General features: G+C 39.1%; 1 protein-coding gene across 1 annotated transcript; it reads right to left on the bottom strand.

The window, feature by feature from the left end:
* Positions 1-477: 477 nt before the first annotated feature.
* Positions 478-5,147, bottom strand: LOC148195211 (uncharacterized). The gene is made up of 4 exons (XM_088095121.1): positions 3,482-5,147; positions 2,735-3,172; positions 1,639-2,650; positions 478-538 (listed from the first exon to the last, which is right to left on the bottom strand). Exons 1-4 carry the CDS (start codon positions 4,980-4,982, stop codon positions 478-480), a joined length of 3,012 nt encoding a protein of 1,003 aa, XP_087951247.1. The 5' UTR covers positions 4,983-5,147.
* Positions 5,148-25,796: the final 20,649 nt, after the last annotated feature.

The raw sequence follows: 25,796 nt of genomic DNA, 5'->3' as shown, positions 1-25,796 counted from the left end.
AATTGGCAGCATTTCTTTACTTCAATTCAAGTTACATTTACAAGTGATGAAGCTCTCTATTTATAGAAGAAGGAGAGCTTCTAAAACATATTGTGCAAGTTATTTAAATGTGCACATGCTGTAAAACAGATATAGGAAGCTTGGGCAGCAAGCTATAAGTGCCAACTCAGCAAAGCAATTGAAGAAGATTGAGTTGTTGTCTTTGGTGTTGAACGTAATGCAAAGCCATGGGCACCAACCATCCATTTGTGCTTCTTTTGCTTTACTTACGTGGCAGCCCTTTTAAGTTGCATAGACATGGTTCCTCCCTTTTATTAATATTCTACAAAAGCAATGTAAAAGTATTTAGCAAAGAGAAAGAGAACTTAGTAAGTAATACTCCATAAGAGTAAGGTATTGAGTGCTCCCTCTTCCTCTTGGATTCTCTTGGACATGGCTCTTGTTAAAGGTCCTATGTGAAGCTTAGATGGTCCTCCATCAGTCCCTCCCTCTTGAAAAAGATCTGTCCTCAGATCTTGGGAATCCTGTTGGGCATCTCCTGTGAAAGGAATTAAATCACAAATGTTAAAAGTAGGACTGACGCCATAACTTTCAGGAAGGTCTAATTGATATGCATTATCATTTATTTTCTTGACCACTTTGAAAGGACCATCACCTCTTGGGCTTAATTTGGATTTACGTTGAGAAGGAAATCTTTCCTTTCTCAAGTGAAGCCAAACTAAGTCTCCCTCTTTAAAGATTACTTGTTTTCTCCCTTTGTTGTTGTAGTCAGAATATTTTTGAGTTTGTTTTTCAATATGGGTTTTAAGCTTTTCATGTAACTTTTTGATAAACTCCGCTTTAGAAATACCTTCTTTATGAAGAAAAGAAGATGAATCTGGAAGAGGAAGTAAATCAAGCGGTGTGATAGGGTTAAAACCATAAACACCCTCAAAAGGAGAAAGTTTAGTAGTCTTGTGAACTACTCTATTATAAGCAAACTCTATATGAGGTAGATGATCATCCCAATTTTTAATATTGCCCTTTAACATTACCCTTAATAGAATTGATAGAGATCTATTTACTACTTCTATTTGCCCATCAGTTTGTGGGTGACATGTAGTAGAAAATAGTAGTTTAGTTCCTAGCTTGGCCCAAAGTGTTTTCCAAAAGTAGCTAAGGAACTTAACATCTCTATCAGAAACTATAGTTTTGGGTAAGCCATGTAATTTGACTACTTCTTTGAAGAAAAGTCTTGCTATATAGCTAGCATCATCTACTTTGTGGCAAGGTATGAAATGAGCCATTTTACTAAATCTATCAACTACCACAAAGATTGAATCAAACCCCTTTTGAGTTCTTGGTAGACCTAGGACAAAATCCATACTAATGTCCTCCCAAGGGGTGCTAGCTATTGGAAGAGGAAGATAGAGTCCATGAGGCATGACCTTAGATTTAGCTTGTAAACAAGCTATGCAACTAGAACAATGCTTTTGGACATCTATTCTCATGTGTGGCCAATAAAATTTGCTTTTTAAAGTATGAAGAGTTTTATCAACTCCATGATGGCCCATGAGTCCTCCTCCATGACTTTCCTTGATAAGAAGCTTTCGAATGGATCCTTGGGGTATGCATAATTTTCCTTTATTAAAAAGATACCCCTCAGAAATATAGAATCCGTCGAATGGCTTCTTAAGACAAGATGCATATGTGGATGCAAATGTAGGATCAGTTTCATAAAGTTGCTTAATGTCATCAAAACCTAGTATTTGTGATCCTAAAGTAACTAACAATGCATGACGTCTAGAGAGAGCATCCGCAACAACATTAGTACTTCCCTTTTTATGTTTGATGACATATTGAAACTGCTCGAGATATTCTATCCACTTGGCATGTCTTTTGTTCAGCTTTCCTTGCCCTTTAATATACTTGAGAGATTCATGGTCAGTATTGATAATAAATTCTCTAGACACCAAGTAATGCTCCCAAGTTTGCAATGCTCGAATAAGGGCATATAGTTCTTTGTCATAGGTAGGATAATTCAATGTAGGTCCCCTGAGTTTTTCACTAAAATAAGCTATGGGGTGACCTTCTTGTATAAGGACAGCTCCTATTCCTACCCCAGATGCATCACATTCGACTTGAAAAGCTTTAGAAAAATCAGGTAAATGTAGAATGGGTGCATGTGTTAACTTATGCTTCAAGGTCTCAAAGGCTAGACTTTGCTTTTCATCCCATTTGAATGACACATCTTTCTTTAAAAGTTCATTGAGGGGAGCAGCAATAGTAGAGAAATTTTCTACAAATCGTCTATAGAAACCTGCTAGACCTAGAAAACTTCTTACTTCTCCCACTGTTTTCAAGACAGGCCACTCTTGGATAGCATTGATTTTGCTAGGATCAACATGTACACCTTCTTTCCCAACTTTGAATCCCAGAAAAATGACACTTTCTTGACAAAAGGTACATTTGTCAAAGTTGGCAAATAAGTGATGTTGTCTAAGTAAAATCAAAACTTTCCTCACATGGTGAAGATGTTCTTTAAGACCTTTGCTATAGATTAGAATGTCATCAAAGTAGACTACAACAAAGCTGCCGATGTATTCCTGAAGGACATGATTCATTAGTCGCATGAATGTACTAGGAGCATTGGTTAAGCCAAAAGGCATGACTAACCATTCATAGAGGCCAAATTTGGTCTTAAAAGCGGTTTTCCATTCATCTCCGTCTTTGATTCTTATTTGATGATATCCACTTTTAAGATCAATCTTGGTGAACATGTTTGCTCCATGTAACTCATCTAACATATCGTCCAACCGAGGAATAGGGTGCCTATACTTGACTGTAATGTTGTTGATAGCCCTACAATCTGTACACATTCGCCAAGAACCATCTTTCTTTGGGACTAACAACACTGGCACGGCACAAGGGCTAAGACTTTTTTGTATCCACCCTTTTTCCAATAAATCATGGACTTGCCTCTCTATCTCTTTGGTTTCTGTAGGGTTAGTCCTATAAGCTGGTCTATTGGGAAGACTAGATCCAGGGATCAAATCAATCTGATGTTCAATTCCTCTAAGAGGTGGTAAACCACTTGGAACCTCTTTAGGAAATAAATCATCAAATTCTTTCAAAAGCTTTTGTAACCCTTTGGGAAGAGAATCAAGTGGATGATTTATGGAAACAAGTGCCTCTTTGCAATAGAGTAGAAAGTGAGGTTGTCCAAGAAAAAGATATTTAGATTGTTTTGTTGGGACAACTACATTGGTTGAGGCACTTTCTAACAAACTCAAATTCTTCTCTTTTGAAACTGTTTTATTTTTGAGCTTTTTCTCACCATCCAATTTTTTTTTAAGTATTATTTGATCCTCTCGTACTTGTGATGGTGTAAGAGGGCTCAAGATAATCTTTTTGCCTTTGTGTTGGATGGTGATCTTGTTGGTGACCCCATCATGCAAAGCTTGTTTGTCATATTGCCAAGGTCGCCCAAGTAAGATGTGACCTGCTTCCATTGGAACAATATCACAAATGATTTGATCTTCATACTTGCCTATGGAAATTGGTACACTTACTTGTTCCTTAACAACTATTCCTTCATCCTCTTTTATCCATTGAAGTTTGTAAGGGTTAGGATGAGGAGTAGGAGTTAAGCCTAGCTTTTCCACCATTCTAAAGCTACAACAATTACAACAAGAACCACTATCCACAATCATAGAACAAGTTTTATCAAAAACTTTGCAGCGTGTGTGGAATAGGTTTTCGCGTTGAGATTGTTCTAACTCCACATGCTTTGCTTCAAGGAGTCTCCTAACCATAAGAAGATCTCCATCACAAGGTGGAGCTTCATGTTCCTCTTCAGATGAGGACAACTCAGACGCACTGGAGGTTGATACCTCACTATGATTTTCATGCTCAAGGATATAGGTTGACTTTTTGAAGTGACACTCAGTTGAATAGTGTCCTCTAGCCCCACATTTAAAACATCTAGTCTCCCTACCCTTGGAATCTCTAGTTTGCTCTCTTGGAGACCGTTGTTCCTTTCCTTGAGAGTTTTCTTTTTCTTTTCTTAGCACTCTATCCTTGCTTTTGACCTTATCTTTCTCTCGTTCACGCTCTCTCTCTTTTGATTCTTCATATCTTGGAAAACTACCCTCCCTCTTAAAATCTTTCCTATATGAAGAGGAGGTAGCATAAGGTCTCTTTGTGGAAGCTTTTCTTCTATTTTGTTCTTCCACTCTCACACATAGCTGGACAAAGTCATTGAGATCTAAGTAAGGTAAGAGTTCTACCTTATCTCTAATCTCATAGTTCAATCCACTCTGGAATCTAGCTATGGTGAATCTCTCTTCCTCTTTAATCCCAGCTCTTAACATGAGTAATTCTAATTTCTGCCGATATTCCTCAACACTCATGTTTCTTTGTTGAAGTCTATGGAGCTTGTCCATGACTTCTCTAGCATAATATGCTGGTACATGCCTTCTGTGTAAGGCTGCTTTTAACTCATTCCAGTATTGGATGGTATAGTCGCCACTCATCTTTTGATCTCTTATGATTGATGTCCACCAATAAAGGGCTGCACCTTGAAAAGTCAAGGTAGCTAAGGTCACTCGCCTCCTATCATCTATGTGGTAGCACTCAAAAATCTGTTCAACCTTCATCTCCCACTCAAAGTATTCTTCTACATTGTCGCGTCCAAAGAAGGGTGGAAGGTCGAGTTTAGGTTCCACATGATGGTCTCTATGGTTATGATTACGCCTAGGAGGGCGTTGATAGTGATCATAAGGGTGATGACTATGGTGATCACTATGTTGGGAATGATCATCATGATCATGGTTTTGCCTATGAGAGTGATCCCCTTGTGAATGCCCTCTTTGAATGAGAGTAAGATTGGCGACCATTTGCCTTAGTTCATGTAACTCAGCCTTGGTTCTATTGAGCTCTTCTCTCAACTCTATGTTGTCCTGATCATGATTGGTGTTACCTTGAACACTAGAGTGACTCATGCTTGTGAAGTAGAGAAAGTGTTTTCACAAAATTTGAAAGCCTTGCACAAGTATGAATCAAAACTGTTGGAAAAGAGGATTTTCTTGTTTTTGGTGAATGACTTCTATAGAGATTCTAAAAGTGAAGAAACCGAATAGCTCCCAGGAAGGAGAGGTGAGTCACAATGGACAAGCTTAGAAACCTTGTCCTTCCTTAGCCAGAGTGTCTCCTGACGTTTCTTACCAAAGTTTCTAGATAGAAGTCTTTCAAAACCTTTTAGGAATGCAACGATGTTATGCCCCTAATAAACCAAACGAAGGTTTGTCTATATGGTAGCACACTTAGCTATCACGGAGACGTAGAACACAAATATTCAACAAGCAAAAGAAAGGAAGTATGAAATGAATGGAAAAAGAAAAAACGGCCCTAAGTGAAAGTGCAAATGACACTAGGAGCCACTTGACACACTTCCACACTAAGATGCGCAACTAGACTATTACAATGTTTAATGGAGTACTTGGAATTGCTTGATAAGCATTTTCCCAAGTAACTCAAGGTTCAAAAGCAAAGAAGAATTAACTACAAAGGTTCCGTGATAGAATGTCACTTATACAATGAAGTGTAAGACAATGTAAACAAAGCCAAGTGTGGCAGCAACAACTAAATAAAGGAGCTGAAATGTAACTTTAAAGTGGTGTTTTTCTGCTGCAAAGAAGTGCTGGACAGCCAATGGAAATTGCTCTTGAAATCCACTTGAAGCAATGTTAGCAAGACCTCCACTCCTTAAGATGCTACCCCTTTGATAAGGCCTAGCTGGATGTTAAAACTCCACCAAAATATGATGTTGCAGCAGACAAAAGTCACAAAACCCGTGAGTGATAAAAAAAAATGCTGCAGCAAAGTTTAATGCAGAAATAACGTGACAGCAATATATGGAAGCAAATAAAAGTGATTTCTAAACACTTTGGGGCTGGAAGAAAGGCTAGCACACAAAAGGAACTTAAGATAGGGTCTAGAACAGATTAGAAAAGCAAGAAAAACTCAAAACAAAGAGCAAATTCAAGTGCAGTGAAAGTGTTTGATGAAAATGCCAAACTGTTTGACAAAATGCCACTAAGAACAGTAGATTTTGGTGTTTTCTGGTTTTGGATTCATGAACACTGGATTGCAGGGGTTATTTGCTTTTTGATGCTTTGAATTCACTGGTATAATGATTCAAAAATGGTTGGAACAGAATCCCCTAGCTTTTGCCAATCCAAATTTCAAATGGAAACTTTTAAAGTATAGAAAACAACAAAGAAATGCATACTGCACCAAAAATGTGGCTGGAAAATTGGAACAGCAGTGTGCAAAACAAATGGCAGTGGATCAAAGGCTCCAATGATATGTCAAACAAGTTTATCTCATCAATTTTGATGTGTACAAACACTTAGACAACAAAGAATCACACTGCAGCAGCAAATCAGTAGTCCACTTCCAAACTTAAGCAATTTCAATGGTCTGAAAACTGATTTTGCACTTTTGGTGAAAACTGACCAAATGAACAGTAGGTACTAGTTTTAATTGACCAAATACACTTGCTGAACCATTGAAAATGCACAGGCAGTCACAAAATCTCAAAAACAGTGTATGAGTTGCCAAATTATGCAGAAAAAGTGACAAAACTGCACCAAAATTTAAAATGCAATAGAGTCAAAGCTGGATGGATCAACAATCATGCAAGAAAGGTCCTAAACAACTAGATCTAACTGTAGAGTATCAGCTAGAAGATTTAAAGTGACCTAAAACCACACAAAGACAGCAAGCACGGTGCAAAATCTGATAAAAAAAACTGTGACAGCATTGTTTAGTGACTTTTGAAACAACTCAACAACTCATTTTGCAAAGATGTGATTGATTGGAGTTACTATCACTTGAAACATGCTTAAAATCATAAAAGAAACTTGTCTCAAGTTTTAGATACAACAAAACTGGCAGAAACAATATGCACCAAATCAATGTAGAAATGAATTCTGATGCAGAATTTGAAACCAGATTTTATGAACTCAACCACACATTTTGCTTTTCTGAGTTTAATATGAGTTTGTACACTTGTAGCAATGCTTAACAACACCAAGGAAACTTGCACAAAGCTTTAGAAGCAAGAAATCTGGTCTGAAACAGATTAAAGTACAGATACCAGATTTGAAAAAATTGTGCAGAATTTTGTGAAAATTGACGCAAATGTTGGATGCTTTAGCTCATATAATCCAGGCTAGACATTGTCTCTTTGCCTTTGTGGATTGATTCGTTGCTAAAGGTGCATCTAATACACAGTTTGAAAATGAAAATTGAAAGCTAGAACAGAATCAAACATTTGAAACAGAAACAACACTGCACATAAGGCACATGACTGAGACAAAACTGGAAAAGATGAATAAAGCTGGATTTGAACTCAAACAAACAAAGTGCACCGATTAAAATGATGACGAAACACTAAGGAACAACTGAATGAACACAAATAGCAATCTCAAGTACGAATTAAGCCAAACAGAATTAAAAAAAAATTGATAAAACAGTGACAGAGTTGACAACACATGACAGAAACAAAAATGAAGAAAAGAGCAACTTAGCTCGTTGAAGCACAGCGTGGACGTGCTGGCTCTTGATACCAAATGATGGAAGCAGCTCCATGACGTGTAGAAGGATGCTTCAAGACGCAGAGAATGGCAACGGATGGAAGATGACAGAGGATGTCCGAATGCACTCAAGGTGTTTGTGAAATTGTCTGGTGGTGTTTGGATGAGTGTTTTGGTAGATTTCTAACTCAGTAGGCTTTCCAAAGGGGAAAGAAGCTAGAGGAGGTGTGATGAGAGGGTCGCACCTCCCACAAAAATTGTGCATAAAATAATGCAGTATAGACTAGGAAGTGACTCCTAGGTCGTCTCTCAAGGACCAAATTGGGTTCAGTCTCAGATCAACACTTAGTGAGGGGGGTTTGAAAGTGTTTTTGTGATTAGAATTTAACTAAATTAAAATTGAAATTAAACACAATTGAACATAATTGAAAGCATTAAAGTGAATGAAAACATTAAATTGTCCTAAAACAAGATGTGCAAACTAATTAAAATGTAGAAAATAATAAAGAAACACATGATGTGCTATTCAAATGCAACACTTAAGCTAATCCATTAAATACACATTCTAACTGAGATGAAACTTGAAATGCACGGTAATTGGAAAGAAAAAAACAAAGGGCTAATAAAACTTGAATTTCACATTGCAGCAGTTTCAATGCACATCATCATGGCAAAGCAACATTCTAATATATATAATATAAAAAAACCAAAAACCCCTCAGGACGTTGCAGCCATGTGCACTTCTTCTTCATTCCGAAAAAAAAATAATTAGAAGCAAGCTATTTTTTTTTCTCTAACCCGTAACATCCCTGCACTCACTCCAAGCAATTAATTAATCTTCTTCTTCCTACCCCACCTTGCACACAATTCCAGCCGTGACCGTGCAGAATTCAAAAGCTAAAAGACCCCTCTTCCTTCTTCCTTTCAAAACCGTGACACCTAATACCATCTAGTTTCCACCTTCAATTTTTTTATTCATCACCTCATATGCCATGCTTCTAGACAATGCTTTTCTGATTTTTTATTTCCTACACATATTATACTTTATTCTAGCAAAACCAAAGACTTAATCTTCCCTTGAAGTAATTGAACAAATATTATACTCCACTCAAGCAAATAATTGATTGTGACCGTGACATGCAGTGACAAAGCTCATGGAATAAAACACAGATACAAGTAACAAACGAAACATTAAATGCAATTCAAAGTGAAATGGCATTAGATGAAAACGTTCACAGCCAAAAGTTTCAAAACCAAAGATCCAGAGTGTGTGTTGCAGTGAGTTCCTTCCAGTGTCCGTGAATGAATATACTTTGCCGTTCTCACATACCCCCAAAAATGCTCAAAAGCAAAAACCAAAATAAAACCTAAAAAAAAAAGAACCGAGAGACAGGGAGAGTGCGTGGCAAAATTGGCGGCTGGAGCTTCCAGGTGTGCCCCCCCCCCCCCCCCCCCCCGTTTTCTCCATCCAGTTCAACCCTTTTTTACTGTCTCCGTGCTTCCGCGTGTGGGCTCACGTTGCTGGATCAGTGCTGGATGCACTTCATCGGATTGCTGGGCGTAGCACCCTTCTCTCCATGCACACACCACTTCCAATCTGCTGGACTATGGCTGGGCCGCAGACTTGCTGTGTTCTGCACCTCCCTTCCATTGCTGGATGCTTCTTGTGCACATGGACGTTCAACACCTTCACTTCTAATCATCATTGGGCTCTCTTCTCCCATGCAAGACCGTGAGCTGCTGGAAAATGCTGGAGCGAGTTGAACTTGGACGCATGATCTCCTTTCTTCTCCTGCCAGCTGGACTTCTAATTGCCGGATGGCTTCTCTTGACACCCCCCTTGCTGGTTCTGTGAACGCTTTCTTTCCAAGGGCCGAGTGCTTCTCTTCTTTCTCTCCCGTGCACACCCCAAGCTGCTTCCGGATGCCACTGGATTCAAGGTGTTGGACACTTCCTTGCGGGCTTCCTGTGCTTCCAGCCGTGGGCTCCTTCTTTGCTGGACGCACCCCTCTCCAAGTTGCCACCGTGGCTGCTTTCTTGTGGGCCGTGTGCTTCAATGTGGGCCCCTCTTCCAAAATTAATTTTCCAATGGACCTTAGCTATTACAAATTCAAGAAAAATATTTATCAACACACAGAACAAATAAATGCAGTGCAAGTTCTTCTAAGCAAACTGTGTGAATGTTTTTCCAAATGTCCCAAATTATTATCCAATAATTTCCCTATAATTAATAATGCAAATAATTAGCTCAAATAATTCAAATTAATTAAAATTTGAATTTCCGATCAAATTAAGCACAATTGGTGAAAACGGGAAAATATCGGACATTTAAGCACAATTCCCTGATTAATTCTAGCACAATAAACTAAGTGAAGTCAGTAAAATATAGACTCATCAAAATAGACCACACTTAGTCTTTTGCACTCCTGGGCAAAATCAAGACGCAAATCAAGGAATAGTTGAGAGGACATCAGGGAAATGACACAAACTTGGGACACGGAAAATAAAGACGAACAAGGAAAGAAACAGAATTACACAGTTCTCAAGGAATCTGGACCAAGAAAGGAAGTAGACAATATCCAACACAGAATCAATCAGAGAGAGCAGATACTCATGAAATCATCCAAGCAATTCAAGACATGGCAAAATGATCAATCAGCTCAAGAGGTGAATCAAAAGTAACAAAACCTCACAGATGCACTATCAGTGTTTCTCTCAAGTGTATAAGGTAAAGAATTTCAACTCAATGCACTCAAGAAAGCAAACAACAACAGACTTGGCAAGACTCTAATATCAACACTCAAAACATATGCATGTTCAAATCAAAAGGTCTTTCCATGGTTGTAATGGGGCCAAGGACAAGGGAGGGTATATCTGGATAAGAAGCTACAAACCATAAGGAACAGAGGAGCAATGGGGAACAAGTGTAAACACATCCACAACCTCTAATTCCATCCTCTTCTTGACTCCATTATTCACATTTATTTACCCACATTTTTTTTTTCACTATTTTTCTGCTCTTCTTTTTTTTTCATCCTGTCTCTTTTCTTTACTCTATTCAGCACACAATTTCAAGAGACAAGATACACCACATATTTCTAAAAACAAAACAGGAAGAGGAACCAACTAGCCAATTTATCAGAATCCCCAGGGAGACCACACTTGTTCCCAAGACACTTTCAAAGCTCCAAAATTCCCTAAGGTTAAGGTAATCATGGTTTTTTCACTTAGGGCTAGTGTATGAGCTTCAAAACAAAGAAATGAGGAAAGTATAGGCTCAAAAAGGGGTTACCAAAGGATTAGAACAAGGTAAGCTTATTTGGCTAGAGAGGCTCAAGAACAAAACTGCCTTTATCACTTCCAAACATGCATATCAATCAAGAATTATCAACAAGAGTCAAGCCAAGGCATATGTGCAAGCAATCAAGAGACATATCACACACAAGAAAGAACATAAAGTGGCTCAAATCTCACATAGGGTAATTCTGTCACAATAATTCAACTCTCAAAAATCATAATCATCTTCCAAGCAGAGAAAAGCAAGGATTTCAAACAGATAAGTATCAATCAAGTGAAGGAAATGATAAGTCTACAACCCAAACAAAGTCCAGAAATCAAGAGAAACATGTAAAACTGTACACAAAACAAAACAAAAACTACCTAGAAAAGAAAAAATTTAACACGGAAAACGAAAACTAATGAAGAAAAATCAGAATCTCCCCCAATAGACCACACTTAAACTACACAGCGTCCTCAATGTGTCATAAGCATAAGATCGAAAATCAAAACAGTGAACAGATCATGGACAAATTCAATAAAAGTAGGGAAAGGGGGAGAAGAGAGAAAGAAAACTCCCCTGATCATGGTGGCAGTTGCCAATTTTGGACTTGCAGGGAGATGTCTTCCACCACAGTATCCAGCCAGGAAGTTTTGAGGAAAAATTGCTTCATCCTCCAAATCTGATCGAGCAGGGAAATGTCTTCCACAGCTGGATCTAAGAAGCAAAGATTGTTGATGAGCAGGTTCAGCAGGTGCCTACTGATGTTGAAGCTTTTGTGAGTGTAAGCACCTTTGTTTTCCACTGTGGGTGCATGTTGGTCAAATTCTTGTGTACCTCCTGCAATAGGGTTAGTGCAATGTGGCTCTACAGAAATTACATGCAGGGGTATAACACCCAATCCAAGTGTAACAGACTGAACCTCAGATACATCCTCAGAACATGAATCAATTTCAAAATCACAAGCAATATCAACGACAGACTCAGATTCATGTTCAATGCATGGAGAATAAACATTCGGATGCGACATCAAAAATTGGTTTTCATCATGCATAGAGGGAAAATTAAAATCAGACTCAACAACAATATAATCATCAACATACCTATCAACATCATAATCATGCATAACACAATCATCAACAGAATAATCAATTTGAGGTATGTTTACCTCCACTTTCCTAAAGATTGGAACAGTGGTGGAGGATGAAAATGGTCTACCTGTCTCAAAATTACTGCTTATACCTGTCTGGTCCTCAAAATCTTCATCAGTCTCCTTATGTGCAAGAGTAGGGACATAGGACGATGGGAAAGTAGGTGACACAATGAGCGCATTACTCTGCTCCCCATCTCCTACGTGGATGACACTAACATCATCTTGAATCTGAACAGTCTGAAATGGTAACTCTGAATCTTGAGACTGTTCCTGATTTAATTGAGTAGCCATCTGCCCTATCTGGTCATTCAAGCTCTGAATGGACGCTCTGGTCTCTTGCTGAAACTGCAGGTTCTGCATGGTCAACTGCTCCAACAACTCCTTCAATGTAGGCTCAGAAGTAGAAAGCTGAGGAGCTATTTCGGCAGGAGCACTATACTGCTGACTCTCGTATTGCTGGACTGGTGGAGGCATGAAAGTACTCTGGAATGGTGGTTCTTGATATTGATGCTGTGGAGCATCATACCATCCCAAGGTAGGGTCATTCCATCCAAGACCGTTGCTGTAAGCATATTGCATAGGGGAAAATTTGCTCAGAAATTGGTGCTCAAGATATCCCCAATCGGTAACGGATCTCAGAGGAAGAGAGTCTTGCCAATCCTTAGCTGCTCCTTGTAATGAATGCGGAAATGCGCTCAAGAAAATGTAATCAAGAGGGACATCTGGAGGCTTCATTGAAGAGCACATGATGTGGAGCTCCTCCAAATGTCTGTGTGGGCATTCTCCTACAAAACCATGAAACTTAGGCAGCAAATGTATCAGTCCAGAGGTGAGATCGCAATGAAGATCATCCTCCTTAAGTGAAACCGGCTCACAAAGAGCACTCTTAGAAATTAGAGGATGAGTCATATTGTTCTCAACATAGAAATCAGCAGAATATGAATTACAATCAGAGTAACATGCAGAATGAGAATCATAATCAGAGGCACTAGCAAAATAAGCAGTATTCACGAAATCAGAATAAGTAGACATGGAAAAAGAAAAATACTAAAAATTACGAAACAAATAAAACACAACACATTTATACATGCAACACGCACACACAAAACAGAACATCACATCACATCACATCACAACACAAGACAAAACACAACACACACAAACACAACAAAAAAAACTAAGACCGAACCATTGGTCCCCGGCAGCGGCGCCATTTTGATGAGAGGGTCGCACCTCCCACAAAAATTGTGCATAAAATAATGCAGTATAGACTAGGAAGTGACTCCTAGGTCGTCTCTCAAGGACCAAATTGGGTTCAGTCTCAGATCAACACTTAGTGAGGGGGGTTTGAAAGTGTTTTTGTGATTAGAATTTAACTAAATTAAAATTGAAATTAAACACAATTGAACATAATTGAAAGCATTAAAGTGAATGAAAACATTAAATTGTCCTAAAACAAGATGTGCAAACTAATTAAAATGTAGAAAATAATAAAGAAACACATGATGTGCTATTCAAATGCAACACTTAAGCTAATCCATTAAATACACATTCTAACTGAGATGAAACTTGAAATGCACGGTAATTGGAAAGAAAAAAAAAAGAAAAAAACAAAGGGCTAATAAAACTTGAATTTCACATTGCAGCAGTTTCAATGCACATCATCATGGCAAAGCAACATTCTAATATATATAATATAAAAAAACCAAAAACCCCTCAGGACGTTGCAGCCATGTGCACTTCTTCTTCATTCCGAAAAAAAAATAATTAGAAGCAAGCTATTTTTTTTTCTCTAACCCGTAACATCCCTGCACTCACTCCAAGCAATTAATTAATCTTCTTCTTCCTACCCCACCTTGCACACAATTCCAGCCGTGACCGTGCAGAATTCAAAAGCTAAAAGACCCCTCTTCCTTCTTCCTTTCAAAACCGTGACACCTAATACCATCTAGTTTCCACCTTCAATTTTTTTATTCATCACCTCATATGCCATGCTTCTAGACAATGCTTTTCTGATTTTTTATTTCCTACACATATTATACTTTATTCTAGCAAAACCAAAGACTTAATCTTCCCTTGAAGTAATTGAACAAATATTATACTCCACTCAAGCAAATAATTGATTGTGACCGTGACATGCAGTGACAAAGCTCATGGAATAAAACACAGATACAAGTAACAAACGAAACATTAAATGCAATTCAAAGTGAAATGGCATTAGATGAAAACGTTCACAGCCAAAAGTTTCAAAACCAAAGATCCAGAGTGTGTGTTGCAGTGAGTTCCTTCCAGTGTCCGTGAATGAATATACTCTGCCGTTCTCACATACCCCCAAAAACGCTCAAAAGCAAAAACCAAAATAAAACCTAAAAAAAAAAGAACCGAGAGACAGGGAGAGTGCGTGGCAAAAGTGGCAGCTGGAGCTTCCAGGTGTGCCCCCCCCCCGTTTTCTCCATCCAGTTCAACCCTTTTTTACTGTCTCCGTGCTTCCGCGTGTGGGCTCACGTTGCTGGATCAGTGCTGGATGCACTTCATCGGATTGCTGGGCGTAGCACCCTTCTCTCCATGCACACACCACTTCCAATATGCTGGACTATGGCTGGGCCGCAGACTTGTTGTGTTCTGCACCTCCCTTCCATTGCTGGATGCTTCTTGTGCAAATGGACGTTCAACACCTTCACTTCTAATCATCATTGGGCTCTCTTCTCCCATGCAAGACCGTGAGCTGTTGGAAAATGCTGGAGCGAGTTGAACTTGGACGCATGATCTCCTTTCTTCTCCTGCCAGCTAGACTTCTAATTGCCGGATGGCTTCTCTTGACACCCCCCTTGCTGGTTCTGTGAACGCTTTCTTTCCAAGGGCCGAGTGCTTCTCTTCTTTCTCTCCCGTGCACACCCCAAGCTGCTTCCGGATGCCACTGGATTCAAGGTGTTGGACACTTCCTTGCGGGCTTCCTGTGCTTCCAGCCGTGGGCTCCTTCTTTGCTGGACACACCCCTCTCCAAGTTGCCACCGTGGCTGCTTTCTTGTGGGCCGTGTGCTTCAATGTGGGCCCCTCTTCCAAAATTAATTTTCCAATGGACCTTAGCTATTACAAATTCAAGAAAAATATTTATCAACACACAGAACAAATAAATGCAGTGCAAGTTCTTCTAAGCAAACTGTGTGAATGTTTTTCCAAATGTCCCAAATTATTATCCAATAATTTCCCTATAATTAATAATGCAAATAATTAGCTCAAATAATTCAAATTAATTAAAATTTGAATTTCCGATCAAATTAAGCACAATTGGTGAAAACGGGAAAATATCGGACATTTAAGCACAATTCCCTGATTAATTCTAGCACAATAAACTAAGTGAAGTCAGTAAAATATAGACTCATCAAGGTGCTAGATAACAAAGCACAGAGGTGAACTTGAGAGTAATAGCTGGAAATTGGCAGCATTTCTTTACTTCAATTCAAGTTACATTTACAAGTGATGAAGCTCTCTATTTATAGAAGAAGGAGAGCTTCTAAAACATATTGTGCAAGTTATTTAAATGTGCACATGCTGTAAAACAGATATAGGAAGCTTGGGCAGCAAGCTATAAGTGCCAACTCAGCAAAGCAATTGAAGAAGATTGAGTTGTTGTCTTTGGTGTTGAACGTAATGCAAAGCCATGGGCACCAACCATCCATTTGTGCTTCTTTTGCTTTACTTACGTGGCAGCCCTTTTAAGTTGCATAGACATGGTTCCTCCCTTTTATTAATATTCTACAAAAGCAATGTAAAAGTATTTAGCAAAGAGAAAGAGAACTTAGTAAGTAATACTCCATAAGAGTAAGGTATTGAGTGCTCCCTCTTCCTCTTGGATTCTCTTGGACATGGCTCTTGTTAAAGGTCCTATGTGAAGCTTAGATGGTCCTCCATCAAAAAGGGTTACCAAAAAATGGCCTTGATCATATGATGCAAACAAGAAATTGATTCAATCATAGAAAACCTGGGCAAAGTCATTCATGCTTTCAAAGTAATATCATTCAATCACAACAACTCTGGAGCTCAAAACCTCACATATAAGCTCATTCATATTCCACATACAACATCCTGTTTAGCATCATAATCATAATCACAACATCATGAATTTGTTCACAAAGCTTGTGAACCACCTGTATAAGCATATAGTGTGCACCATCTCAACATCAATGAATATCATAGCATCATCAAACACTACTTTCCATGCAATGAGTCATAAGCAAACCATCATAACATACAAGTTTCAAATTGAGTACATCAATCCTATTCTAAAAACAAAAGCAAATAAGTTCAATAAAACAAAAGATAGAAAAGATCCTGCTCTAGTGCTGATAACATCCATCAATAGATGTTATCTTAGCTCCTCATCAGCCTGTGCTGTCATCTGTATCTTCCTCGTCTTCATTATCTTCAGCATCCTCAAATGCGTCATCATCATCCTCTTCATGTTCGTCCATGGCTGAAGCTTCATATGCTCCAACTTTGTTGCCTTGGATTTGCTCCTCTGGCCAATCCACCACACTATAGAATTCATCCATAGTCCAGCTGTGTGCTGGGGGTGTATCATATAGCCCAATAATCATCTCAACAGTTGCCACCTGTCCTCTGTGGATGGATTGCATTTGTGAAACTATAAGAGACATGTACATGTCTCTCATCTGGAATGGCTCTGCCTCATAAGTCTCTGTAGATGCCTAACTCTGTGTTGGTCTTCTTTCTCTACGAGGACGTTGTGGTGCAACTGGCTGAGCTGCTTCCTCTCCTCCACAATACTACCTATAATAAGATTCATCAATGGATTTTCTCGGCCTTTCAAATGGTGGAGCAGAAGTGTCCACCCCAACTATCTTGCACAAATGTGTAATCAAGGAAGGATGTCCTAAAGGTGCCTTGTTGTTCATCGTGTTGGCACACATTTGTATTTCATTGGTAATCACTTGGCCAATGTTAATGCTCATATTTCTAAGCACACAGTAGAGGAGAAGTGCCCTGTTAAGAGTGATGTCTGAAACTTGAGAACACGACTGAATGTTGGCATGAGAGAATGTCATCCAATACTTAGCAAGAGAAGTCAAATCAGTCCTCCTGATATTCACCACTGCACCATTTCTGTTCCTTTGTAAGTGTCCTCCAGGTACACATAGAACACTCTCCACATCATTAAAATCAGTGCCTTGATCCATACAAAGAGCAAACTGGCACTGCTCTCCAACCCATTTAGTACCCAAAAAGTTGTTGATAGAGGTAGGATCATACCTAATAGCGTGGTCTCTCACATACCTAGGTAGGATCATACTCCTCAGCTGGATAATAACATATCCTCCTTGCATTGGTGTAAAATTCCTTTACCACTGCTTTATTGGCTGGTCCAGGGTAGGTGGCTAATCTTCTCCAGTTTCTTCCCATCAGTTGCTCTCCAAACTGAGGAGCAAACTTAGGTATCATTCCAGCTTTCCTCTCCATCAGGAGTCTCCTATCTTGCAACATCTTAAAATGCTTCACATGTTTGCGAGATAAGAACCTACTGGAATGAGGTTGTTCAGGTTCCTTGTCTTTCCTCTTGAAGGCTATGGTCTTCAATCTTTTACCTGAAGAGGATGCCATCCCTACATCAAATACAAATTACAAAACCACAAAACATGTTGTTAATCATTAGTAAACCATAAACAACACCCTAAATCCATGCCAAACCACTGCTGAGAATCAAAAGCACCCCTCAGCGCAACCAGTGCACCAATCCAGCAAGAAAAACAGCCAAAATATCAAGTCTGTCAGAGTCGCGCTCAGCGGAAATTTCCCCTGAGCGGTGATTTTGCAGATTTTTGAAAATGCTCTTTTGACAGTTCTTAACTCCACCCACATGCAATTTTTATATTTCCAGACCAAAATCAAGTAGTTCAATCAGTTCAAACTTCAATTAATTCATGAATTCATGCATAGAAATCAAAATCCCTAAAGAATCATGCGTCAACAATCATATTCATGCTTTTCAAGAACCCTAGAATGAAAAATGCTTAACTTACTTGGATGGAGATGCTTGATGAGTAGAAAATGCTCTAGTGATTTGAAAAACTCAGCCCCACTAACGATTCTCTCTCCCAACCCCAAACTTAGATGGAAAACTAGTGAGAAAGCGAGTGGAAGAGAGATTTTGTAAAGAGGAATGAAGGGAAAAGTGTAGAGAACTCTTGGAAAAGTGTTTAGGAGTGTGTGAGAAGGGGAAATCTGAAAATAGAACCAAACCCGCACCCTGGAATATAAAAATACCCTAATGGGCTCGAGGCCCGCTAAGGGTAAACCTAAAAACCTAAGTTTGCAGTGATACCGCTCAGCGGTGTTTTCCACTGAGCGGCACTTGCGTGACTTGCTCTCCTTCTTCCTAGCTTGCCCTAGGTGCCTTATACTCATGCCTCTCACTCACTCCATGCATTTAAGTTCTCAGATTACTCATACATTCAATCCCTATCATGCAACTAAAGCAGAATCAAAACTAACAACAAAGATAAAGTCAATCAACTAGGTTGCCTCCCAGGTAGCGCTTGTTTAATGTCACGAGCCTGACCCAAAATCCAGCAACACCCATCAGTAGGTGTGACAAACCTAGTATCCTTCAGTAGATACTTAAGGACCTAGTGATGCGGGCTGTCGCGGCCCATCAAATTTGATGTGCATTAAAGAATGCAGTATAGTGCTAGGAAGTGACTCCTAGGTCGTCTCTCAAGGACCAAATGTGGTTCAAGAATCAGGTCAAACACGAAGTGTGGGGGTTTGTGAATGGTTTGTGAATGCAAATAAACTAAATTAAAACTGGAAATTAAATACAACCAAACATAATTGGAATCCGTGAAATAAACGAACAAAGCATGAAGACCGAACGGTTCTACATCGAGACTGAACGATCTCTAAAGCAAGTGAGGAAATTGGAAATGCAGAAAAATAAAGAAACCGAACAAAATAGACAACTGAGTGAACAAAAACAATAAACTAAACGAGTCTAAGGCAAGACGTGTGAAGTAATTAAAATGCAACATATAATAAAGAAACATTCGGTGTGCGGGAATTAAAAGAAAATCTGCAAAAAGTGCTTCAATCAATTTAATAATTAAATGCACACGACATCTTAAATAAGAAAGCAATGCTTCGTGCAACTTTGGAGTCATAAATTCAATGTAAAGTGTTGGAATAAAATTGGAAAGCATAGATTTAACAATTGCAATTAATACTATATAAATGCTATTGAATGAACTAGAAATGCTATTAAAATGCTGGCGTAAAATTTAGAATGCATGAACAAAGATGAAATTTCTTTTAGGCTATTCCCCGTGGACATGGCTACACTTTTCTTCCAAATCAAATGTGAATCTCTAAAGGAGAAATATCACTCCATGTAGGAGCGTTGGAATTCATTTCTTTAAAATTAAAAACGTAACTATTGAAAGCATGTGCCTTTCCCAAAATAAAATCAGCACTTCCAATTCTCAAAGCCAAAATAAATAAATTTTCTTCACCCAAATTCAATGCCGCAGCGGGAAATAAGCACTGTGTGCCCTCTTCTCCCAGTTGGAATTGTCGAGACCCTTAAGCAAATAAATTGAACGCCCCTTCTTCAATCACCCATGTGCACCTTCCAAGCCGTGACACCACTTCGAATATAAATGAATCCTCCTCAGCCGTGTGTTTCTCTCCCTCTGTGACAACACACTACCTAACGTGCTGCTCCTTTCGTGACTACATATTTTTAAAGCCAAAGAAACCCTCCTCGTAGGTGGCGGCTGGAGAACACTTTAATTCCCCATTGTGCCTTGCTGGATGCAGCAATCTGGACGCCACCTCCTCAAGACCGTGACAGCGTCTCCAGCCCAAGTGAATTGATGGACAAATTTATGAACACCAAATTATGATGTCACAAACTTGTTTTTCAATCGGCAAGTGTGACCGAATCGTTCAAGTAATAAACTTGGTAAGACCAAGTATCGTTCTTCCCAAAGGACTCACGGCCTAGTTTAGTTGTGTGGTTTCTTGATTAGCTAAGACTTAAAGAAGAAATATTTGGAGTTTAATATGCAAGACAGAAAATAAACATGTATGCATGAAGTTTTGATCAATGGCAAAAAGCAAAAGATAAACACTTTCAATGATATTAATGTATGAATATGTTGTTGGGGGTCAATTTCATCTTATCCACTCTCATATATTTTAGGAATTCAACATTCAAATCATCATTGTTAATGCCACTCTCTAATGTACCTTTCAAGAAGGCTTCTCCCTAATCACGAGTTCATACAATTCCTAGCATTCCTAATGATCAGTTCATAAGTGCAGGAGCTTAACGACAACCAATATCATATTGGGAGAAATTCCCCGGATCTAGACTTCCCCGTACGTGCCCGTATCGACAAAACCAATAATCATGCATCGAATGAGTTAAACAATGCAAGCATTATGCAAAGAGGAACAACCCTAACTAATGATGAAAAGAAAGCATAAGTCTTAATTAAAAGATGTAAAAACAGATTCCATATATGAGAGTTTCACAAGATTACATTGATTCCCCAACAAACATACAGAGTTTAGTTCACCATATTCATGGTGAACCTAGATGAATTACAATGAAAGAATGAAAGGATAAACCCTAAAAAGGTGAAGAGGAAGCCTCAGCATCCAAGATCCTCCTTCAAAGGGGTGGAAGAGAGAGTGTTTGCTTCGTTTCTGCCAAAGATGCCAACCCTAGGAAACCCTAAAGCTTATATATCATTCGTAAATTACAAAAAGTCAAGTCCAAGCCCATTAAAGTGCCGCTCAGCGGTAAAATACCGCTCAGCGGTGAGTGCGTGACTTGTTTGCTCCCCTCAGCGGCCATTTTGCCCCTCAGCGGACCTCCCGCAAGCTCCTGAGTGCCGCCCAGCGGTAAACTGCTGCTCAGCGGTGACTTCGGCTTCTCCTTTTGCACTTTTTTATGTCTTTTCTGATTTCATCTCTCTCCTTCTTCACTTCTTTCACCAAATTCACCTTAAAACCTGCACAAAAACACTGAAATCAAGCATAAACCTGTCCAGCTCTCTTATTTCTGAAAATATGAAGAAAAGCATGATTTCAAGCTAGTTTCTAAGTGTAAAGGTTGCTTTTAGTGTCAATTTTAAGCATGAAAATAACAGTTTTTCAACTGTTATCACAACCCCAAACTTAGAACTTTGCTTGTCCTCAAGCAAACAAGATGTAACTCCATCTTCAACCAATTCATATGATGGTTCACTTCATTCAAAAATCTTCTTTTCAAGATAAGTAAAAACATCAATCAAACTTATGATCAAGATTTCAATCAAGATGTGCACATGCTTTAGTGTTCACAAAGTCATTTAAATTCCAACAAATGCTATTTTTCATGAATGATCAATCAATTAAGCATGGATGTTCATGTGTTTATGGAATATTTCCTCACTAGGTAAAGTGTTTCACTCACACACAAGTGTATAAGAGGTAATCACTCATTCACTCTACTATCAAAATGTCACATGAATCAACTTTGCCTTTCATTTTACCACAATCAAACACATTCACAAGTATGCATCATCACAAGGACTTTTCAATGGCTTATAATATGGCTGGGCTAACAAGAAAATTGGTTTTTCTGGATCACAAAATCCTTGAGTTAAGAGAATCATAACAACACAATCATCTTATTCATTCCCAACTTTCTTTTGCCTTTGCATTGAGCTTTGCTTCTTTTTCTTTTCTTTTCTTTTTCTTTGCATATTCTTACTTTTTAGCTCTTAGCTCAATGCTTTTCATGTTTTCCCAACAACCCCAAACTTGAACATTTAACAATACCACACAAGATCTTCTACTTAACTCAAGGTAAAGATTTTTCAATCAATGGTTTCAGTGTATGTTCAAGGCTAAAGGTTCAAAAGGATTGAACACAAAGTGTTCTCTTTTAGTGGGCTAATTTTTATAAATTTGGCCAATAAAAAGGTTCCCAACAAACGGCCTTGATCATATGATGCAAAACAAGCAATTGATTCAATCATAGAAAACCTGGGCAAAACCATTCATGCTTTCAAAGTAATAGCATTCAACAATAACAACTCTGGAGCTCAAAATCTCACATATAAGCTCATTCACATTTGACATACACATCCTGCTTAATTTCACAATCACAATCATGATATCCTGCATTTGTTCACAAAGCTTGTGAATCACTTGTATAAGCATTTTAATGTGCACATCATCTCAACATCAATTAATCATAAGCATCATTCAGCATTACTTATCACACAATCACAGTTAATAGCAAACCATCACAAGAAACCAGGTTTCAAATAGAGTACATCAAACCCTAATCTAAAAACAAAAACAAATAAGTTCAGAAAACTTAAACCACAAAAGCATAATCATATGATAGCATTCATCAGTAAATGCTATCTCAGCTCCTCATCAGTCTGAGCTGTCCTCTATATCTTCTTCTTCTTCCTCATCTTCAGCATCTTCAAATGCATCATCATCATCAGCTTCATCTTCTTCCATCTCTCTAGCTGAAGCTTCAGCTGCTCCAGCTCCTCCTCCATGCACTGGCTCCTCTGGCCAAGCTACCACATTATGGAATTCATCCATAGTCCACCTGTGAGCTGGGGGTGTATCATACATCCCCACAATCATCTCAGCAGTGGCCACCTGCCCTCTGTGAATGGACTGCAGCTGAGCACCTATAAGAGACATATACATGTCCCTCATCTGGAATGGTTCTGCTTCATGTGTATCAGCAGATGTCTGGCTCTGTGCTGGCCCTCTCTCTCTACGAGCCCGGCGTGGTGGAACTGGCTGAGCTGCATCATCACCTCCACAGTATTGTCTATAATAGGCCTCATCAATAGCTTTTCTTGGCCTCTCAAATGGTGGAACAGAAGTGTCCACCCCAGCTAGCTTGCAAAGGTGAGTGATCAAAGAAGGATGTCCTAATGGTGCTTTGTTATTTGAGGTGTTAGCACATACACTAATTTCAACAGCTATCACCTGCCCAATATTAACATTTAAATTTCTGATAGCACAGTAGATGAATAGTGCCCTGCTGAGAGTAATACCTGACACATGTGAACATGGCTGAATGTTGGCATGAGAAAACGCCATCCAATACTTTGCAAGAGGAGTCAAATCCGTCCTCCTAATGTTAACCACTGAGCCAGATCTATTCCTTTGGAAGTGTCCTCCAGGTATACACAATACTCTCTCCACATCCTCATAATCAGCACCTTCCTCCATGCAAAGAGCAAACTGGCACTGCTCACCAGCCCACACAGTATCCAGGAAGTTATTGATAGAATCAGGATCATACCTGATAGCATGGCCTCTGACATAGCCCAAATAATTCTCAGCTGGATAATCACCAATCTTCTTTGCATTGGAGTAGAATTCCTTTACCACAGCTATGTTGGCAGGTGCAGGATAAGTAGCTAGCTTTCCCCAGTCATTCCCTAACACTTGCTCTCCGAATTGAGGAGCAAAGTTAGGTATCATTCCAACCTTTCTCTCCATCAGAAGTCTCCTGTCCTGAACCACCCTAAAGTGCTTCTCATGTTTCCTAGAGAGGAACCTGCTAGATTGGGGTTGCTCTGGTTCCTTTTCCTTTCTCTTGGTTGCCATGGTTTTCAATCTTTTTCCTGATGAGGATGCCATTCCTACATTCAAAACACAAACAAAACCACAGAACATGATGTTAATCATTAGTAAAACACAGAACACAACTCCTTTTGAAGCTAAACCACCGCTGAGGGCCAGAATTCCCCCTCAGCGCCACCAGTACCACATTCCAGATCACAAAAAACCAGAAAAATCAAATCTGGCAGAGTGCCGCTCAGCGGCAGTTTACCCCTCAGCGGTAACTCTGCAGATTTTTGAAAAACCTATTTTAAAGCTTTCCTAACTCCACCCAAATGCAATTTTCAGTTTTCCAGTTCATAATCATGCAGTTTAATCGGTTCAAACATCAAATATATCATCAAATCATGCCAAGAAATCAAAACCCCTAAATCTTCATGCTTTGACAATCATATTCAAAATCAAAACCCTAGAATGAACAAAATGCATTTTACTTACTTGGGTGGAGATACTAGATGCAATGAGAATGCTTCCAAGCTAGAATGCTCTCTTCCAACCCCAAACTTTGATGGCACACTAGTGAAAAAGTGAGTGGAAGAGAAATTTTCTTAAGAGGGAAGAGTGAAAAGATGTGGAAAACCTTGGAGAAGGTATGTGGGAGTGTTTGTGCAGAGAAAAATCTGAAAGTGTGAAAGAATACACAGCTTAGGGTTTAAAAATACCCTAATGGGCTCGGGTCCCGCTAAGGGGAACTAAAACCCAATCTGCGAGAGTACCGCTCAGCGGTAAAGTACCGCTCAGCGGCACTTTCGTGATGTGTTCTTCGCCTTCTTTTCTTAACCTACGTGCCTCCTAAACATGCCCCTCACTGGCTCCCTGCAATTCAATGTTTAAAATGCTTATGCAAACCCTAACTAAAATAAACAAACAGAAAGATTCAATCAACTGGGTTGCCTCCCAGGTAGCGCTTGTTTAACGTCACGAGCCTGACCCAAAATCCACCAACACCCATCAGTAGGTGCAAAATTTTCTTACCAACACCCATCAGTAGGTGTTACAGCCATTGTATCCTTCAGTAGATACTTAACCACCTAGCATCCTTCAGTAGATGCTATATCCAACAAAATAAATACAAAAATAATGTTCACAAATTAAAAATTACAAAACCAAATCAAAAATTCACTGGGTTGCCTCCCAGCAAGCGCTCTTTTAATGTCATTAGCTTGACCCAATAAAGTTCAAGTTCCATCTTCTTTATAGTTGATGTTGTCATTCCACCAACTCCTCAGTTGTTTCCTTTGAACTATTTTGGTTCTTCTAGAATATGGAGACTCTATCTCTATCATCTCCTTCTCTTTAAAGCCCTTCACAACCCACAACTTGTTCTTGATTCTTATAGGTGTGCCAAGTTGGAGTCTTCTTTTCTTCCAGTCCCTAAGAATTTCTTCTCCTCTTCCAATCTCTTCTTCCTGGGGTACCTGAAACAACAAACAATGGTTACCTGAAACCTCAAGATTTTCATCTTTACGGCTAGTCATGGGTGCATCTCGAAATGCAGCTTTATAACTAGCTTCTTCCTCCTTTGCTTGCATCTCATCTTTGAAGACATCTACCACCACTCTCTCCTCTCTATCCTGGAGCACCACTATACCTTCATTTACATCTATGATAGCCCTGGCCGTTTTCATAAACGGTCTTCCAAGTATGATAGGTATCTTCTCGGTCTCCATCTTCATCACCACAAAGTCTGCCAAAAACTGAAGTTTGCCAACACAAACTCTAATGTTCTCTACAATCCCACATGGCTCCTTTGAAGATCCATCGGCCATTACTATTTTAACCTTTGCAGGTTTCACTTTAACATTGCCGATTTGCTCCAGTAAAGAATAAGGTATCAAGTTAACACTTGAACCTAAATCAAGAAGAGCTTTCTTTACCTTTTTCTTCCCTATAGTACAAGGGATAGAAAAACTGCCTGGATCTGATGCTTTAGGAGGGAATGACTCTTTTTTAACAGTTATACACTCTTTTACCTCATCATCTCTACGTCTCTTCTTTGTAGAGATTTCTTCATCAGATTTTGTGTAAACTGCAATTTTCTGTAGAATCTGTTCCCAAGGTGCTTCATTGTCCACCATTCTGAATAATTCTGTGAAGTCCATTTGTTTCTCTTGATTTA

The sequence above is a fragment of the Vigna umbellata genome, chromosome 7 (assembly GCF_029865625.1).
Source record: "Vigna umbellata cultivar VRB3 chromosome 7, Vumbellata_1.0, whole genome shotgun sequence".
Lineage (NCBI taxonomy): Eukaryota > Viridiplantae > Streptophyta > Magnoliopsida > Fabales > Fabaceae > Vigna > Vigna umbellata.
This window is presented reverse-complemented; position numbering and strand designations above follow the sequence as displayed.

Bases quoted from the DNA above. Each gene is read 5' to 3' on its own strand.
- LOC148195211 (XM_088095121.1), bottom strand. From the start codon at position 4,982: ATGAGTCACTCTAGTGTTCAAGGTAACACCAATCATGATCAGGACAAC. The intron at 3,173-3,481 runs GTCACATCTTAC...TCTATTGCAAAG, and splicing joins TATTGTTCCAATGGAAGCAG to AGGCACTTGTTTCCATAAAT. The intron at 539-1,638 runs GTATCTTTTTAA...TTCCTTTCACAG, and splicing joins GGATTCTATATTTCTGAGGG to GAGATGCCCAACAGGATTCC.